General features: G+C 46.0%; 3 protein-coding genes across 3 annotated transcripts; 1 reads left to right on the plus strand and 2 right to left on the minus strand.

Annotated features, from left to right (window-relative positions):
- Positions 1 to 2,321: 2,321 nt before the first annotated feature.
- On the minus strand, positions 2,322 to 4,841 carry LOC115205645 (NTF2-related export protein 2). The gene is made up of 4 exons (XM_029771835.1): positions 4,640 to 4,841; positions 3,166 to 3,252; positions 2,880 to 3,024; positions 2,322 to 2,670 (listed from the first exon to the last, which is right to left on the minus strand). Exons 1-4 carry the CDS (start codon positions 4,652 to 4,654, stop codon positions 2,486 to 2,488), a joined length of 432 nt encoding a protein of 143 aa, XP_029627695.1. The 5' UTR covers positions 4,655 to 4,841; the 3' UTR covers positions 2,322 to 2,485.
- A 5,047-nt stretch (positions 4,842 to 9,888) lies between these two features.
- On the plus strand, positions 9,889 to 13,188 carry LOC115205646 (26S proteasome non-ATPase regulatory subunit 10). The gene is made up of 5 exons (XM_029771836.1): positions 9,889 to 10,081; positions 11,275 to 11,373; positions 11,701 to 11,847; positions 12,021 to 12,187; positions 12,355 to 13,188. The coding sequence occupies exons 1-5, from the start codon at positions 9,968 to 9,970 to the stop codon at positions 12,515 to 12,517; spliced, it is 690 nt and encodes a 229-aa protein (XP_029627696.1). The 5' UTR covers positions 9,889 to 9,967; the 3' UTR covers positions 12,518 to 13,188.
- Positions 13,189 to 14,876: 1,688 nt separating this feature from the next.
- Positions 14,877 to 15,772, minus strand: LOC115204895 (protein FAM243-like). Its single transcript, XM_029770493.1, has one exon. It carries the CDS (start codon positions 15,761 to 15,763, stop codon positions 15,011 to 15,013), a length of 753 nt encoding a protein of 250 aa, XP_029626353.1. The 5' UTR covers positions 15,764 to 15,772; the 3' UTR covers positions 14,877 to 15,010.
- Positions 15,773 to 18,912: the final 3,140 nt, after the last annotated feature.

Genomic DNA, 18,912 nt, shown 5'->3' on the forward strand with positions numbered 1-18,912 from the left:
ATTAGGCTGAACCCCAGAGGACACGCCGTTCATTAGGCTGAACCCCAGAGGACACGCCGTTCATTAGGCTGAACCCCAGAGGACACGCCGTTCATTAGGCTGAACCCCAGAGGACACGCCGTTCATTAGGCTGAACCCCAGAGGACACGCCGTTCATTAGGCTGAACCCCAGAGGACACGCCGTTCATTAGGCTGAACCCCAGAGGACACGCCGTTCATTAGGCTGAACCCCAGAGGACACGCCGTTCATTAGGCTGAACCCCAGAGGACACGCCGTTCATTAGGGCTGAACCCCAGAGGACACGCCGTTCATTAGGCTGAACCCCAGAGGACACGCCGTTCATTAGGCTGAACCCCAGAGGACACGCCGTTCATTAGGCTGAACCCCAGAGGACACGCCGTTCATTAGGCTGAACCCCAGAGGACACGCCGTTCATTAGGCTGAACCCCAGAGGACACGCGGTTCATTAGGCTGAACCCCAGAGGACACGCCGTTCATTAGGCTGAACCCCAGAGGACACGCCGTTCATTAGGCTGAACCCCAGAGGACACGCCGTTCATTAGGCTGAACCCCAGAGGACACGCCGTTCATTAGGCTGAACCCCAGAGGACACGCCGTTCATTAGGCTGAACCCCAGAGGACACGCCGTTCATTAGGCTGAACCCCAGAGGACACGCCGTTCATTAGGCTGAACCCCAGAGGACACGCCGTTCATTAGGCTGAACCCCAGAGGACACGCCGTTCATTAGGCTGCCATAACTTTACTCCCACTCTTAGAATAGGAACACAGGTTTACATCCCACTGTAATTCAGTGCACATTTAAATTGACTGGAACAATTACCACATGGGAAATAGCATTTTGTTTCGTTACCTGAATACTGAGAGTAATGTTATGAGGCTAGTAAGATATTTTGACATGTCTTTGTAAACACTTTTCATTCCAGGGGTCACATGCTTTGGTGGTAAATAAAACATTTTTGTATTTCTGACTACTTTGTTGTATTTATTTTATTACAAAAGACTTTAGGTACACAGTACCTTAATTAACATACACAGTGTAACTTCAAAGAAAGGGCATATTTACCAACTATTATAAGACTGGTAGATACTGGCATAAAAAAATACCATCTTAAAGCAGGGTTGTACTCATTAGGTACCAAACAGACAAACTTGTCTATTGTGTGATTATTGGACTTCCGAGTGGTTCAGTGGTCTAAGACACTGCATCTCAGTGCTAGAGGAGTCACTACAGACACCCTGGTTCAGTGGTCTAAGGCACTGCATCTCAGTGCTAGAGGAGTCACTACAGACCCTGGTTCAGTGGTCTAAGACACTGCATCTCAGTGCTAGAGGAGTCACTACAGACCCTGGCTCAGTGGTCTAAGACACTGCATCTCAGTGCTACAGGAGTCACTACAGACCCTGGCTCAGTGGTCTAAGACACTGCATCTCAGTGCTAGAGGAGTCACTACAGACCCTGGCTCAGTGGTCTAAGACACTGCATCTCAGTGCTAGAGGAGTCACTACAGACCCTGGCTCAGTGGTCTAAGACACTGCATCTCAGTGCTAGAGGAGTCACTACAGACCCTGGCTCAGTGGTCTAAGACACTGCATCTCAGTGCTACAGGAGTCACTACAGACCCTGGCTCAGTGGTCTAAGACACTGCATCTCAGTGCTAGAGGAGTCACTACAGACCCTGGCTCAGTGGTCTAAGACACTGCATCTCAGTGCTAGAGGAGTCACTACAGACCCTGGCTCAGTGGTCTAAGACACTGCATCTCAGTGCTAGAGGAGTCACTACAGACCCTGGTTCAGTGGTCTAAGACACTGCATCTCAGTGCTAGAGGAGTCACTACAGACCCTGGTTCAGTGGTCTAAGACACTGCATCTCAGTGCTAGAGGAGTCACTACAGACCCTGGCTCAGTGGTCTAAGACACTGCATCTCAGTGCTAGAGGAGTCACTACAGACCCTGGCTCAGTGGTCTAAGACACTGCATCTCAGTGCTAGAGGAGTCACTACAGACCCTGGCTCAGTGGTCTAAGACACTGCATCTCAGTGCTAGAGGAGTCACTACAGACCCTGGCTCAGTGGTCTAAGACACTGCATCTCAGTGCTAGAGGAGTCACTACAGACCCTGGTTCAGTGGTCTAAGACACTGCATCTCAGTGCTAGAGGAGTCACTACAGACCCTGGTTCAGTGGTCTAAGACACTGCATCTCAGTGCTAGAGGAGTCACTACAGACACCCTGGTTTGAATCCAGGCTGTATCACAACCGGCCGGGATTGGGAGTCCCATACGGCGGTGCACAATAGGCCCAGCGTTGTCTGGGTTTGGCCGGTGTAGGCCGTCATTGTAAATAAGAATTTGTTCTTAACTGACTTGTCTGTTGGTTAAATAAAAAAATAAAATGCTTGTTTCGTAGTCCGTTGCCATTGTGTGCCCTAATGAATACGACCCTGAAAGCAAATAAAAGTAGGCCTCAGCTTTTCCAGTCCTGGAAGCGGAAACAGTCACTGGCGATCTTCCAGACAGGCTGGTCACTGGTGGGAGAAGCCTGGGCTGTGAGGAGAAAGTTCTGACTGAAGTAACGCTGCTTTTGTCCGTCAAACTTCACCTGTCCTGCTGTCACCACCAACAGCGTGGTCTGGCCCTGGGTTGCCTGTTCTGTATGGGAACATAAGGAGGGGAAAGTGGCGGTGGCCTCGTTTCACCATCCTGATCACGCAAGATCACATTCTGTTTCTCTATTGTCTGATCATTTATACTTAATATGGGTCATTTCTACCTTAAAACATGTTCCCATGTTTATTTGTAACTCATGTTTACATTGTAACTGAAGAAATCCCAATAAATATTGAGGGAAAGAATCTCACCGTGCACTGGCTGACAGTCAAGAGTCTGGACACTGAACTCGCTGGAGGGAAGCGACTGAAAGAAGTCCCCAAGAGCAGACTGCCCTGACACAGCATTCCCATTCCAGACCAGGGTTGCTTTGTCCAGGTAGAGCCGTATCAAGTTCTGGGTGAAGATCAACAGTAAGGAGTTAGCTATCTAGCTACAGTTGAGATATTTCAAGATGCTCACAAAGAAGTGTTTTCCAAAGTAGGGTTCCCGAGGGAGGTGTTTGTACCAGTGTGGTTCAGGTCAATCAGTACCTACCCTCCTTTTCTTGTCCATGCAGTCATAATATATGTTGGTGAACTCCTCGGAATACCTGCATGACGCATCAACGCGGGTCCTGAAATCCTGGAGAAGGGACAAGAGGTGTGATTGATTGTGAATGACAGCCATTAACAACTTGGTCAATACAGATATATGCCTTACATTTGATTTTTTAGGGGGAATAGTCAGACCATAGAAATACATATTAGAACTAATTTTATTAAATAGGATCTGTGTCAAACCATAGCAACCCTGCTGTTACAGAGCCAAGGGTAACATCAGGGGAATGTAATGGAAATATCAGTTTATAAAGCCTGTAGAAATTATAATGGACATATCAGTTTATAAAGCCTGTAGAAATTATAATGGACATATCAGTTTATAAAGCCTGTAGAAATTATAATGGACATATCAGTTTATAAAGCCTGTAGAAATTATAATGGACATATCAGTTTATAAATAACTGGCCTTTTTTTCACCAGCACATTGCTTTTGACAAACAAATTGGTCCCCAGAAAAATCTGTGCGGGCCTCCCCTAAATTTTGAAATCCCGATGTGGCCTTTGAGCTGAAATGATTGGTCTCCCTGTAACCCAGGGGTGGGCAGTCTTCCTCAGATCAAATTATGGCACAAGAGGTAGTTGTGTGCTTGCGCTGTAAGAATGTCACTGAGTGGCAGTTCACCATGATGAAGGCCTGTAGGTAGGTGGCAGTTCACCATGATGAAGGCCTGTAGGTAGGTGGCAGTTCACCATGATGAAGGCCTGTAGGTAGGTGGCAGTTCACCATGATGAAGGCCTGTAGGTAGGTGGCAGTTCACCATGATGAAGGCCTGTAGGTAGGTGGCAGTTCACCATGATGAAGGCCTGTAGGTAGGTGGCAGTTCACCATGATGAAGGCCTGTAGGTAGGTGGCAGTTCACCATGATGAAGGCCTATAGGTAGATGGTCCTGTGTGGCTCAGTTGGTAGAGCATGGCTCTTGAAACGCCAGGATTGCGGGTTCAATTCCCATGGAGGACCTGTAAGTTGCGCTGGATAAGAGCGTCTGCTAAATTCCTGAAATGTAGATGGCACAACACCATGATGTAGGTGGGTGGCGGTAGACCTTCCTACAGCCTGGCATGGAGTTATTTACTTGTGTGGGTGTCAATTGATTCTACGTATTTATGTGGAAGCAGCGGCAAGTCAAATTTCCTCTCAGAGACAAAAAAAGTCTATAATATCACAACTGGCAGGGTTGCTGGTCCAAACTAATGGTGTAACGTCATATATAAATCATTGATTCAAACCCGCCTTCTCTGTCCAATCTCGTTAGCTGCATTGGTGGGATAATCCCACAGTGTCCCGCATTTAGGGTTTGTGTAACTAGGTAGCTTTACAAATATATAACCTAATAACTAAAAACGTAGCTACAATAAAGAACACATGAGTTTAGCTTATTCTAGTTAGCTAGCTAGACGATAAACTTACAATTGTTGCAGCCATAGCTGTAGAGTTGCTTTCGTTGTCTTTCCTCGTCAAATGGGCAGGCAATTTCTACATTTGCGAGATATATCAAATACCACAGAATGCAACTTCAAAACCACGATGTTTATGAAAATTAGTGTGATTCAACATACTTTTTATGTGGACGATCGAGTGATGTAATTACTTCCGCTGGTCATAGATCATGTTTCTTCAAAATAAAAGTATTTTGCAGTGAACTTTACTTTCATTGCTATGCATGCCAGTCTCTCTTGGCTAAGAGTTGAGGAGAGACTGACTGCATCACTTCTTCTGTTTATAAGAAACATTAATGTGTTGAAAATCCCAAATTGTTTACATAGTCAACTTACACACAGCTCTGACACACACTTACACACAGCTCTGACACACTTATCCCACCGGACATGCCACCAGACATGCCACCAGGGGTCCTTTCACAGTCCCCAAATCCAGAACAAATTCAAGAAAACGTACAGTATTATATAGAGCCCTTATTGCATGGAACTTCCTTCCATCTCATATTGCTCAAATAAACAGCAAACCTGGTTTCCAAAAACAGATAAAGCAACACCTCGCAGCACAACGTCTCTCCCCTATTTGACATAGATAGTTTGCGTGTATGTATTGATATGTAGGCTACGTGTGCCTTTTAAAAAATGTATGTAGTTCTGTCCTTGAGCTGTTCTTGTCTAATGATGTTCTGTATTATGTCATTCTGTATTATGGTTCATGTTTTGTGTGGACCTCAGGAAGAGAAGCTGCTGCTTTTGCAACAGCTAATGGGGATCCTAATAAAATACCAAATACCATTGAACGCCGCTAGTGAATTTCTTCTTCTTTGCGATGGTGTTGGCGGACCGCATCCAACTTTTAAGGATCACACAACGTCACCTACTGTACTGTAGTGTCAGCCCAATCATGGCCTACCTATATTAAATTCTCTTCATTCGTCCTGTTCCTCTAAGAAAGTGAAATATAGCCCTAAACACCCCTTTCCTCCCCCCACTACACCACCCAAACCCATCCAGCCTCGCTAACCCTTTCACACAATCTCTCCCTATCTACGTCATACAGTCCACAAAATATCATCACATGCTCCACCGCTTCCTCCATTAAACGCTCATCACACTGACCTGTTCCAAGTCTCCCGATCACCCACAACGTAGCTTTCAAGCCTGTGTGCCCAAACTGTAATCTACTCCACACAACTTCCTCTCTCCTACATACCATACTCCCCACCTCTTCTCTAACTGACCGGTGCACACGATAAAATTGCCTCCCCTTACTACTAGTACCACCACTCCCATCCTCTCCAATCCTAGCATCCCACTCCCTTGGCCGAAGATCAATCCCTTTAGCCCGGAGCAAAAACTTGACTTCCCTGCAGCCCAGCGGGACCAGAATATCTACCCCCTCTCTCCTCACAGCACTCTTAGCCACCACATCGGCCTTCATATTACCCTCCACACCCATATGGACGGGAACCCAGCAAAAGCCTACCACCACTCCCATCCTCTGCAATCTCCCCTATCCAACCTGCCCGTCTTCACACTACTCAACATTACAGCCGAATCAGAGCAGAACGCCACTCTGAGTGGTTTCCCCTCCTCCGCCCATCTCCAACCTATAATCATCGCCATTAACTCGGCCGCATACACTGACACATAATCAGTTAACCTCTTACACACTCTAACAGTGAAATCTGGTAAATACACCCATGCCCCCACCTTACAACTGACTGGATCCTTTGAACCATCTGTATATAAAAACGGATAAAACGATGATATATCTCTCCACACACCGTCTCACATCCTCAATCATGTCCACATCTACACTTGGTTTCGGAAACAGCCACGGAGGGACGTTCCCCAATGCAATTGCCGGCCTTATCTCTCTCTACCCCAGTCCATATTCTACCACCTTCTGCCAATTGTCCACCGTACGCCCTCTGCTTACCGCCACTCCTCACTACCAGCATTCTGCAGTTGTCGTGACCGCAGGATGTCCTTCTGTACTCCCTTTCAACCTCGGCCAGTACGCTAATGCAAGTTTGTCCTGCCTTATCCTCAGTGGCAGTTCCCCACTATCCACCTGCAATGCCTCAACAGGTGTCGTCATGAAGGCACCCACACACAATCTCAGGGCCCTTGACTGTATCCTATCCAGGTGCTGTAGTACCATTTTGGCTACCGATCCATATACAAAGCACCTATAATTCAATGATGACCTGATCAATGCCTGGTATATAGAGTACACAACAGTGTTTATCTATCCAACCCCCGATCATAACCAGGTCGCTGTTTTAAATGACAACTTGTTCTCAACTGGCCTACCTGGTTAAATAAAGGTGAAAAAATAAAATAAAAAAATAACCTGCCCTCATGAGGTTCAACACCTTCCAAAACTTAATTTCAATATGCTCAACATGTCTCTTCCACATAGGCCTCTCATCAAACCACATATTTAAATACTTAAACTAACACACCCTATCTACACTACCGGTCAAAAGTTTTAGAACACCTACTCATTCAAAGGTTTTCTTTATTTTTACTAGCTTCTACATTGTAGAATAATGGTGAAGACATCATAACTATGAAATAACACATATGGAATCATGTAGTAACCAAAAAAGTGTTAAACTAATCAAAATATAGCCAAACTTTGCCTTGATGACAGCTTTGCACACTCTTGGCATTCTCTCAACCAGCTTCATGTGGTAGTCACCTGGAATGCATTTCAATTAACAGGTGTGTCTTCTTAAAAAATAATTTGTGGAACTTTCCTTCTTAATGTGTTTGACCCAATCAGATGTGTTGTGACAAGGTAGGGGGGTATACAGAAGATATCCCTATTTGGTAAAAGACCAAGTCCATATTATGGCAAAAACAGCTCAAATAAGCAAAGCGAAACGACAGTCCATCATTACTTTAAGACATCAAGGTCAGTCAATACGGAACATTTCAAGAACTTTGAAAGTTTCTTCAAGTGCAGTCACAAAAACCATTAGGTGCTATGACGAAACTGGCTCTCATGAGAACCGCCACAGGAATGGGAGACCCAGAGTTACCTCTGCTGCAGAGGATAAGTTCATTGTGATACCAGCCTCAGAAATTGCAGCCCAAATAAATGCTTCACAGAGTTCAAGTAACAGACATCTCAACATCAACTGTTCAGAGGAGACTGTGTGAATCAGGCCGTCATGGTCGAATTGCTGCAAAGAAACCACTACTAAAGGACACCAATAAGAAGAGACTTGCTTGGGCCAAGAAACACAAGCAATGGACATTAGACTGGTGGAAATGTGTCCTTTGGTCTGGAGTCCAAATTGGATATTTTTGGTTCCAACCACTGTGTCTTTGTGAGACATGGTGTGAGTGAACGGATGATCTCTGCATGTGTATTTCCCACCATAAAGCATGGAGGAGGAGGTGTTATGGTGTGGGGTTGCTTTGCTCGTGACACTGTCTGTGATTTATTTGGAATTCAAGGCACACTTAACCAGCATGGCTACCACAGAATTCTGCAGCGATACACCATCCCACCTGGTTTGGGCTTAGTGGGACTATCATTTGTTTTTCCACAGGACAATGACCCAACACACCTTCAGGCTGTGTAAGGGCTATTTTACCAAGAAGGAGAGCGATGGCGTGCTGCATCAGATGACCTGGCCTCCACAATCCCCCGACCTCAACCAAATTGAGATGGTTTGGGATGAGTTGGACCGCAGAGTCAAGGAAAAGCAGCCAACAAGTCCTCAGCATATGTGGGAACTCATTCAAGACTGTTGGAAAAGCATTCCAGGTGAAGCTGGTTGAGAGAATGCCAAGAGTGTGCAAAGCTGTCATCACGGCAAAGGGTGGCTATTTGAAGAATCTCAAATATATTTTTGGTTACGTCATGATTCCATATGTGTTATTTCATAGTTTTGATGTCTTCACAATTATTCTACTATGTAGAAAATAGTACAAATAAAGAAAAACCCTTAAATGAGTAGGTGTGTCCAAACTTTTGACCGGTAGTGTATGTCCTGACCACATATTTGCAACCTAACATATTTAACCTTCCTCCTAGAATACACCATAAAGCAGGACTTGGCCACAGACATGCTAAACCCCCATGTTAGAGACCAATCATCCACAACTCCCACAGTTTCTTGCATCTTCCTCATCACATATTTCACATTCCCATTTCTCTTGCATGTATCATCGGCATACTAGGCCACACCCAGTCCCTGTCCCACCTCCTTAAATATGTAATCTATCATCAGAGTGAACAACACCGGACTAACCACACTTCCCTGAGGAGTACCATTGTCCACTTCAAACCCCATTGACAATTCTGACCCCACCCGTATGACTCGATCGAACGGGAAGTCCATGATCCAGTTACACAAACCCCTGACTTCCAAGAGATACATCATCCTACTATCAACTTTTCCATCAATTAACATATTGGATGTCCGTGCGATAGGCCTTATAACTGACAGCCCCAAGGGATCTTTACCTGGTTTTACAAACGGCAACACCACCGCATGTTTCCACCCAGCAGGTATCAACCCAGTCTTCCACACCTTATTATACAACCCTAACAATGCTTCCAACATACTGTCCAGTGCGTGCTTAAACATCACATAACACCCTATCTTCTCCAGGAACAGTCCACCTGCAGCCCTCCAACACCCTTGTCATCTCAAACATAGAGAACTTTGCATCCATAGCATCTCCTGACTCCCCTTTTCTCTTTAAAACATATCCGTGCTCATTTAACTTCTCCCCACGTCTCCTCTTACTCTCATCACCCAGGTGCTCACATCTATGAACCGCTTCAAACGCACCACCTAGGACATTTTCTTTTTCTTTACTTGATACAACTGTGACGTTTCCTTCTCCCAACACTGGAATTCCAGTAGTTTTACCATTTGCATTTGACATTTTAGTCATTTAGCAGACGCTCTAATCCAGAGCGACTTACAGTAGTGAATGTATACATTACATACATTTTTTTTTGTACTGGCCCCCCGTGGGAATTGAACCCACAACCCTGGCGTTGCACACACCATGCTCTACCAACTGAGCCACAGGGAAGATTTCCCTTTTCCCATCATTTTTAAAACATTTTCCAAAGCGCTGCTATTCCTGTCCCTCCACAAATAGCGGAGCAAAATTCCCACCATGCTGCTGGAGGCTTTTATTCTAAAACCTTGATTTAACCGCACTTAACCCGGAAATAGAATCTAGGTAATTTCCTGAGTCATGTTGCTGTTTATTTCAGTTCAATTTGCCGCATAGTGAGTTGAGCTAGCTATCGTTCGTAATGGAGCAAACTGTTTCAAATGTGGAGGTCTGTAATTTAGCCTTCACTGGGGAATTTGACAAATTAAAGGCATGCATTTTAACGGATAAATCGCTCGCTTGCAAAACGGACCAGGTAAATGATCATCACTTGAAATGAAGAACCAGTTAACGTTAGCTCGCTGCTTCAGGCAGCAGTCAGTTAGCTGCTACACTATATATACAAAAGTATGTGGACACCAGTTCAAATGAGTGGATTCGGCTATTTAAGCAAATCGAGCACACTGTCATACAATCTCCATAGACAAAAAATGGCAATATAACGTTAATTGCCTAACTGAAGAGTTCAGTGACTTTCAACGTGGCACCGTCATAGGATGCCACCTTTCCAACAAGTGAGTTTGTCAAATTTCTGCCCTGCTAGAGCGGCCCCGTCAACTGAAAGTGCTGTTATTGTGAAGTGGAAACTTCTAGGAGCAACAACGGCTCAGCCGCAAAGTGGTAGGCCACATAAGTTCACAGAATGGGACCGCTGAAGCGTGTAAAAATTGTCTATCCCTCGGTTGCAATACTCATTACCGAGTTCCAAACTGCCTCTGGAAGCAACGTCAGCACGATAACTTTTCGTTGGAAAATTCATGAAATGGGTTTACATGGCCGATCAGCAAGACACAAGCCTAAGATCACCATGCGCAATGCCAAACCTCGGCTGGAGTGGTGTAAAGCTCGCCGCCATTGGACTCTGGAGCAGTGGAAACGCGTTCTCTGGGGTGATGAGTCACGCTTCATCATCTGGCAGGCAGACAGATGAATCTAGGTTTGGCAGATGCCAGGAGAACGCTACCTGTCCGAATGCATAGTGCCAGCTGTAAAGTTTGGAGGAGGAATAATAGTCTGGGGCTGTTTTTCATGGTTTGGACTAGGCCCCTTTGTTCCAGTGAAGGGAGAACTTAACGCTACGGCATACAATGACATTATACACCATTCTGTGCTTCCAACTTTGTGGCAACAGTTTGGGGAATGCCCTTTCCTGTTTCAGCATGACAATGCCCCAGTGTCCAAAGTGAGGTTCATACGGAAACGGTTTGTTGAGAACGATGTAGAAGAACTTGACTGGCCTGCACAGAGTCCTGATCTCAACCCCATCGAACACCTTTGGGATGAATTGAACGCTGACTGTGAGCCAGGCCTAATCACCCAACTCCATATTAATCCCAATGATTTTGGAATGAGATGTTTGACGAGCTGGTGTCCACATACTTTTGGTCATGTAGTGTGTATTTGCTGATACATCCACATGTCCCCTTCCTTATTCCTCCGGTCTCCCAGGACCAAAGGACCGCTCTCCACTGGGCATGCTCGGCAGGACACATCAAGATCGTAGCATTCCTGCTGGATCTGGGGGTGGAAGTCAACCTGCAAGATGATGTAAATATTGCAAAGTCATTGTCTGCAACATTGGAAAATTATATTGAGTTGTTGCATTGCAATAATTTGATCTTAAATTGGCCTTCAATTGATGTAAGTGTAGTAGCGTAGATGAGTTGGTTATAAGTATCTTTTGGTAGTAGTTTCCCCTACATGCAAGTCTATTTCTACGGCCTCTGCCAATCTGGAGACTCTGTATGTTACAGGAGATACACTGTAACCACTGAGCCTGTGGTTCATGCCTGCTCAGTTACTCCCTCTATCACTATATTACTATCCTAGAACAAGAAGTTACTGTCCATCTGAGACTCTTGTCCTTGTCCCCAGGCCAGCTGGACTCCCCTCCACATTGCAGCATCTGCAGGCAGAGAGGAGATAGTGAAGTCACTGATTAACAAAGGAGCCCAGTTGAACTCAGTCAACCAGAACGGCTGCACCCCTCTGCACTACGCTGCCTCCAAGGACAGATACGAGGTACACCAACACTGGATCTGATTTACTCAAGTGCGTTAGTTAGTTGGCACATGTCCCTGTCAGAACCAACTGTGTTCCCCTGGCTTTGCTACAATAGTTATGCAGCTATTAAAGCAGAAAATAACTGTAACGTTATGTTGGTTGGTAATGCACATGGTTTGTCTTCTTCACAGATCGCCCTCCTGTTATTGGAGAGTGGCGCGGACCCTAATGTTACAGATAAGCTGGAGTCTACTCCCCTACACAGAGCCTCAACCAAGGGCAACTGCCGTCTGATCCAGCTGCTGCTTCAACAGAGCGCTTCAACCAACATACAGGACTCTGAGGGAAACACTGCACTGTAAGCACTGGGGGGTGTGTGTGTGTGTGTGTGTGTGTGTGTGTGTGTGTGTGTGTGTGTGTGTGTGTGTGTGTGTATTGAAGGTGTATTCTAGATGTGTGTTGAAGCTATTTTCTACACTTTTTATACTGTTTATACTCCATGCTAAATATTTCTGTCTCCCCAAGCCACCTGGCGTGTGATGAGGAGCGTGTGGAGGCAGCGAAACTCCTGGTGGAGAACGGAGCCAGCATCTACATAGAGAACAAGGAGGAGAAGACGCCATTACAGATCTCTAAAGGAGGTCTGGCCACACTGCTGAGGAGGATCGTAGAAGGAGGAAACGTCTGATCCACCTGACCACACACTGAAGCAGCGAGAAGATCCAGTCGACAGTGGTCTAAATGGGCTTCCTCTCATCTCTCCATCCTTTCTCCTCATCTCTCCATCCTTTCTCCTCATCTCTCCATCCTTTCTCCTCATCTCTCCATCCTTTCTCCTCATCTCTCCATCCTTTCTCCTCATCTCTCCATCCTTTCTCCTCATCTCTCCATCCTTTCTCCTCATCTCTCCATCCTTTCTCCTCATCTCTCCATCTGCACTGATTTGAGAAAACAGGATGAACTTTGCCATATTGTTTTGACCAATCCTCTATATTCCAGTCCGGGGGGGTGTGGATTTTCAACCATTCCAGTTACAGATCAGTGTAGATGAAGGAGACGAGGTGAAGAGAGTTGGGATGTGAGGAGAGGGGATGAGGAGGGTACTGTGGACTATTGAGATACAGACTGTATGGCAGCATTTTTGTTGGAGGAAAGAGCAATTCTGACTGGACTGGAGGTATCTCAGACTGACCATGGTAATATCCTACAGCTACTTACCAGAGGAACCTATGTTGTATGACATTTTCAACTGTTCTAGAAATGCAGCATAAACCTTCATTTTTGTTTCTTTTTTTTAAAAGATGTAATAAGTTGATGTCTTAACAACGTTGATTAAATGAATCACCATGTCTACATACACTACCGGTCAAAAGTTTTAGAACACTTACTCATTCAAGGGTTTTTCTTTATTTTTACTATTTTCTACATTGTAGAATAATAGTGAAGACATCAAAATGATGAAATAACACATATGGAATCATGTAGTAACCAAAAAAGTGTTAAACAAATCAAAATATATTTGAGATTCTTCAAAAAGCCACCCTTTGCCTTGATGCCAGCTTTGCACACTCTAGGGATTCTCTCAACCAGCTTCACCTGGAATGCTTTTCCAACAGTCTTGAAGGAGTTCCCACATATGCTGAGCACTTGTCTGCTTTTCCTTCACTCTGCAGTCCGACTCATACCAAACCATCTCAATTTGGTTGAGGTCGGGGGATTGTGGAGGCCAGGTCATCTGATGCAGCACTCCATCTGCAAAATAGCCCTTACACAGCCTGGAGGTATGTTGGGTCATTGTGCTGTTGAAAAACAAATGGTAGTCCCACTAAGCCCAAACCAGATGGGATGGTGTATCGGTGCAGAATTCTGTGGTAGCCATGCTGGTTAAGTGTGCCTTGAATTCTAAATCACAGACAGTGTAACCAGCAAAGCACCCCCACACCATAACACCACCTTCTCCATGCTTTACGGTGGGAACCACACATGCAGAGATCATCCGTTCACCAACACCGCGTCTCACAAAGACACGGCGGTTGGAACCAAAAATATCCAATTTGGACTCTCCACCAGTCTAATGTCCATTGCTTGTGTTTCTTGGTCCGAGCAAGTCTCTTCTTATTGGTGTCCTTAAGTAGTGTTTTTTTTTGTTGCAGCAATTCGACCATGAAGGCCTGATTCACACAGTCTCCTCTCCTCCTCTGTGAAGCATTTATTTGGGCTGCAATTTCTGTGGCTGGTAACACAATGAACTTATCCTCTGCAGCAGAGGTAACTCTGGGTCTCCCATTCCTGTGGCGGTTCTCATGAGAGCCAGTTTCGTCATAGCACCTAATGGTTTTTGTGACTGCACTTGAAGAAACTTTCAAAGTTCTTGAAATGTTCCGTATTGACTGACCTTGATGTCTTAAAGTAATGATGGACTGTCGTTTCGCTTTGCTTATTTGAGCTGTTCTTGCCATAATATGGACTTGGTCTTTTACCAAATAGGGGTATCTACTGTATACCCCCCTACCTTGTCACAACACAACTGATTGGCTCAAACGCATTAAGAAGGAAGGAAATTCCACAAATTAACATTCAAGGCACACCTGTTAATTGAAATGCATTCCAGGTGACTACCTCATGAAGCTGGTTGAGAGAATGCCAAGAGTGCAAAGCTGTCAAGGTAAAGGGTGATAACGTGTTATTTCATAGTTTTGATGTCTTCACTATTATTCTACAATGTAGAAAATAGTAGAAAAAATAAAGAAAACCCTTGAATGAGTAGGTGTTCTAAAACTTTTGACCGGTAGTGTATGTTAATATCCAGGCCTATTTAAAACACGTTTCACTGTCTGAACATGTGATTTGGTTGTAAATTCATTGCATTCCTTTGATTGCAAATACATTGATAATCTGTAACAAGTTTTATTAAATTCTATTTTGGTTGTGAATCTTAATGAGTCATAGCATTTGATAATGTACAGTTGTGATTGAGGAGGAGCAGGAACCGTACTTGAATCAATAACATTGCAGTATGGGGTGAGCACACTATCCTGCGCCATAAAGGTTCAGACCGTTTGGCAGAGACCATAGCACTAACCTCACAATACATGGAAACTATACTTTTACCAAGAAACAAAAAAAAGTCCCTTAGCCAATGTCATATGCATCTGTTTTATATAGTTGAATTAACCCGTTGTCACTGCTTGTCATTTAGGTAATGATTCTCATTCTTCCTAACTCGAGACAATGCTTCCTCCCATTTCCTCTTGGTCATCTTCTTCAGAGCTCCCTCCATCAGCTCATTCCAATAGACGTATTTATGTAGAGTGTCACGGTCGTAAATGGTCTCCGAATACTTCCCACGGTCGTTGGTCGCAAACCACTTCACCGTGGACCAAGCGCTGTTAAGAGGGCTTAGGTGCGCGCACTGGAACGGGATTTGAATAAGCTCGTGCCCGTACGCGCGCGCCACCGTTGGGCAGCAGCTCATAGGTATGAGATCCACCGGGACCTCGGGCAGGTGATTAACGTTCCCCGCGAAAACCGAGTTACAATCGTCACCTTTCCAGCTATGATTGTTCACCACAATCGCACATTTCCCGTAGTTCTCCCTTAAACTGCCACACAACTCTTCAAATATTTCCCCTGAAGGCTGCAGTGAGGAGACACCACTACAGTGAAATAGTAGTCTGTAATTCCATGGAACCCATCCTCTCTGACCTCCCGCGTGGATGACGCTCCAGCTGTGTCTGCTGCTAGAGGCGTTCGTTGCCGCGGAGATGTCACCGGTGATCAGACCCTCTGGAAACTCGGTTTCACCGAGATAAACTCGGTAGAAGCCCTCGCTCTGCAGCTGTCTGATGTCGCGGATGTATGGCACACATTGGGGCCCGCTGTTGGAGCTCCTGTTCCACATGAACTGTAGAAGGTTCCGCAGCTTGAGGCGCATCCTCGGGCCTTTTGGATAGGTCTAGGATAGAGTACTCTTCTGGCGCACATTTACAAGTTCTAAGGTACGTCATAATATAGCCGTTGTTCGAGCAGAGCTTGTCACCTATAGCCCATAGTCCCATCAGCTTGTCACCTATAGCCCATAGTTCCATCAGCTTGTCACCTATAGCCCATAGTCCCATCAGCTTGTCACCTACAGCTCATAGTCCCATCAGCTTGTCACCTATAGCCCATAGTCCCATCAGCTTGTCACCTATAGCCCATAGCCCCATCAGCTTGTCACCTATAGCCCATAGTCCCATCAGCTTGTCACCTACAGGCCATAGTCCCATCAGCTTGTCACCTATAGCCCATAGTCCCATCAGCTTGTCACCTATAGCCCATAGTCCCATCAGCTTGTCACCTATAACCCATAGTCCCATCAGCTTGTCACCTATAGCCCATAGTCCCATCAGCTTGTCACCTATAGCCCATAGTCCCATCAGCTTGTCACCTATAGCCCATAGTCCCATCAGCTTGTCACCTACAGCCCATAGTCCCATCAGCTTGTCACCTATAGCCCATAGTCCCATCAGCTTGTCACCTACAGCCCATAGTCCCATCAGCTTGTCACCTATAGCCCATAGTCCCATCAGCTTGTCACCTATAGCCCATAGTCCCATCAGCTTGTCACCTATAGCCCATAGTCCCATCAGCTTGTCACCTACAGCCCATAGTCCCATTAGCTTGTCACCTATAGCCCATAGTCCCATCAGCTTGTCACCTATAGCCCATAGTCCCATCAGCTTGTCACCTACAACCCATAGTCCCATCAGCTTGTCACCTATAGCCCATAGTCCCATCAGCTTGTCACCTACAGCTCATAGTCCCATCAGCTTGTCACCTATAGCCCATAGTCCCATCAGCTTGTCACCTATAGCCCATAGTCCCATAAGTTTGTCACCAATAGCCCATAGTCCCATCAGCTTGTCACCTATAACCCATAGGCCCATCAGCTTGTCACCTATAGCCCATAGTCCCATCAGCTTGTCACCAATAGCCCATAGTCCAATCAGCTTGTCACCTATAACCCATAGTCCCATCAGCTTGTCACCTATAGCCCATAGTCCCATCAGCTTGTCACCTATAGCCCATCGTCCCATCAGCTTGTCACCTATAGCCCATAGTCCCATCAGCTTGTCACCTACAGCCCATAGTCCCATCAGCTTGTCACCTATAGCCCATAGTCCCATCAGCTTGTCACCTACAGCCCATAGTCCCATCAGCTTGTCACCTATAGCCCATAGTCCCATCAGCTTGTCACCAATAGCCCATAGTCCCATCAACTTGTCACCTACAGCTCATAGTCCCATCAGCTTGTCACCTATAGCCCATAGTCCCATCAGCTTGTCACCTATAGCCCATAGTCCCATCAGCTTGTCACCTATAACCCATAGTGCCATCAGCTTGTCACCTATAGCCCATAGTCCCATCAGCTTGTCACCTACAGCCCATAGTCCCATCAGCTTGTCACCTATAGCCCATAGTCCCATCAGCTTGTCACCTACAGCCCATAGTCCCATCAGCTTGTCACCTATAGCCCATAGTCCCATCAGCTTGTCACCTATAGCCCATAGTCCCATCAGCTTGTCACCTATAGCCCATAGTCCCATCAGCTTGTCACCTATAGCCCATAGTCCCATCAGCTTGTCACCTACAGCCCATAGTCCCATCAGCTTGTCACTTATAGCCCATAGTCCCATCAGCTTGTCACCTACAGCCCATAGTCCCATCAGCTTGTCACCTATAGCCCATAGTCCCATCAGCTTGTCACCTACAGCCCATAGTCCCATCAGCTTGTCACCTATAGCCCATAGTCCCATCAGCTTGTCACCTATAGCCCATAGTCCCATCAGCTTGTCACCTATAACCCATAGTCCCATCAGCTTGTCACCTATAGCCCATAGTCCCATCAGCTTGTCACCTATAACCCATAGTCCCATCAGCTTGTCACCTATAGCCCATAGTCCCATCAGCTTGTCACCAATAGCCCATAGACCCATCAGCTTGTCACCTATAGCCCATAGTCCCATCAGCTTGTCACCTACAGCCCATAGTCCCATCAGCTTGTCACCTATAGCCCATAGTCCCATCAGCTTGTCACCTACAGCCCATAGTCCCATCAGCTTGTCACCTATAGCCCATAGTCCCATCAGCTTGTCACCTATAGCCCATAGTCCCATCAGCTTGTCACCTATAACCCATAGTCCCATCAGCTTGTCACCTATAGCCCATAGTCCCATCAGCTTGTCACCTATAGCCCATAGTCCCATCAGCTTGTCACCTATAGCCCATAGTCCCATCAGCTTGTCACCTATAGCCCATAGTCCCATCAGCTTGTCACCTATAGCCCATAGTCCCATCAGCTTGTCACCTATAGTCCATAGTCCCATCAGCTTGTCACCTACAGCCCATAGTCCCATCAGCTTGTCACCTATAGCCCATAGTCCCATCAGCTTGTCACCTATAACCCATAGTCCCATCAGCTTGTCACCTATAGCCCATAGTCCCATCAGCTTGTCACCTATAGCCCATAGTCCCATCAGCTTGTCACCTATAGCCCATAGTCCCATCAGCTTGTCACCTACAGCCCATAGTCCCATCAGCTTGTCACCTATAGCCCATAGTCCCATCAGCTTGTCACCTACAGCCCATAGTCCCATCAGCTTGTCACCTATAGCCCATAGTCCCATCAGCTTGTCACCTACAACCCATAGTCCCATCAGCTTGTCACCTATAGCCCATAGTCCCATCAGCTTGTCACCTACAGCTCATAGTCCCATCAGCTTGTCACCTATAGCCCATAGTCCCATCAGCTTGTTACCTATAGCCCATAGTCCCATCAGCTTGTCACCTACAGCCCATAGTCCCATCAGCTTGTCACCTATAGCCCATAGTCCCATCAGCTTGTCACCTACAACCCATAGTCCCATCAGCTTGTCACCTATAGCCCATAGTCCCATCAGCTTGTCACCTATAGCCCATAGTCCCATCAGCTTGTCACCTACAGCCCATAGTCCCATCAGCTTGTCACCTATAGCCCATAGTCCCATCAGCTTGTCACCTATAGCCCATAGTCCCATCAGCTTGTCACCTATAACCCATAGT

The sequence above is a fragment of the Salmo trutta genome, chromosome 13, assembly GCF_901001165.1.
Source record: "Salmo trutta chromosome 13, fSalTru1.1, whole genome shotgun sequence".
Lineage (NCBI taxonomy): Eukaryota > Metazoa > Chordata > Actinopteri > Salmoniformes > Salmonidae > Salmo > Salmo trutta.

Excerpts from the sequence above, each read along its gene's own strand:
- LOC115205646 (XM_029771836.1), top strand. The coding sequence starts at position 9,968 with ATGGAGCAAACTGTTTCAAATGTGGAGGTCTGTAATTTAGCCTTCACT. Across the intron at positions 11,374-11,700 it reads AAGTCAACCTGCAAGATGAT|GCCAGCTGGACTCCCCTCCA; the intron begins GTAAATATTGCA and ends CCTTGTCCCCAG. Across the intron at positions 11,848-12,020 it reads CCTCCAAGGACAGATACGAG|ATCGCCCTCCTGTTATTGGA; the intron begins GTACACCAACAC and ends TCTTCTTCACAG.
- LOC115204895 (XM_029770493.1), bottom strand. The coding sequence starts at position 15,763 with ATGCGCCTCAAGCTGCGGAACCTTCTACAGTTCATGTGGAACAGGAGC.
- LOC115205645 (XM_029771835.1), bottom strand. Across the intron at positions 3,025-3,165 it reads GCATGGACAAGAAAAGGAGG|AACTTGATACGGCTCTACCT; the intron begins GTAGGTACTGAT and ends ATCTTCACCCAG. Across the intron at positions 2,671-2,879 it reads TGACTGTCAGCCAGTGCACG|AACAGGCAACCCAGGGCCAG; the intron begins GTGAGATTCTTT and ends GTTCCCATACAG.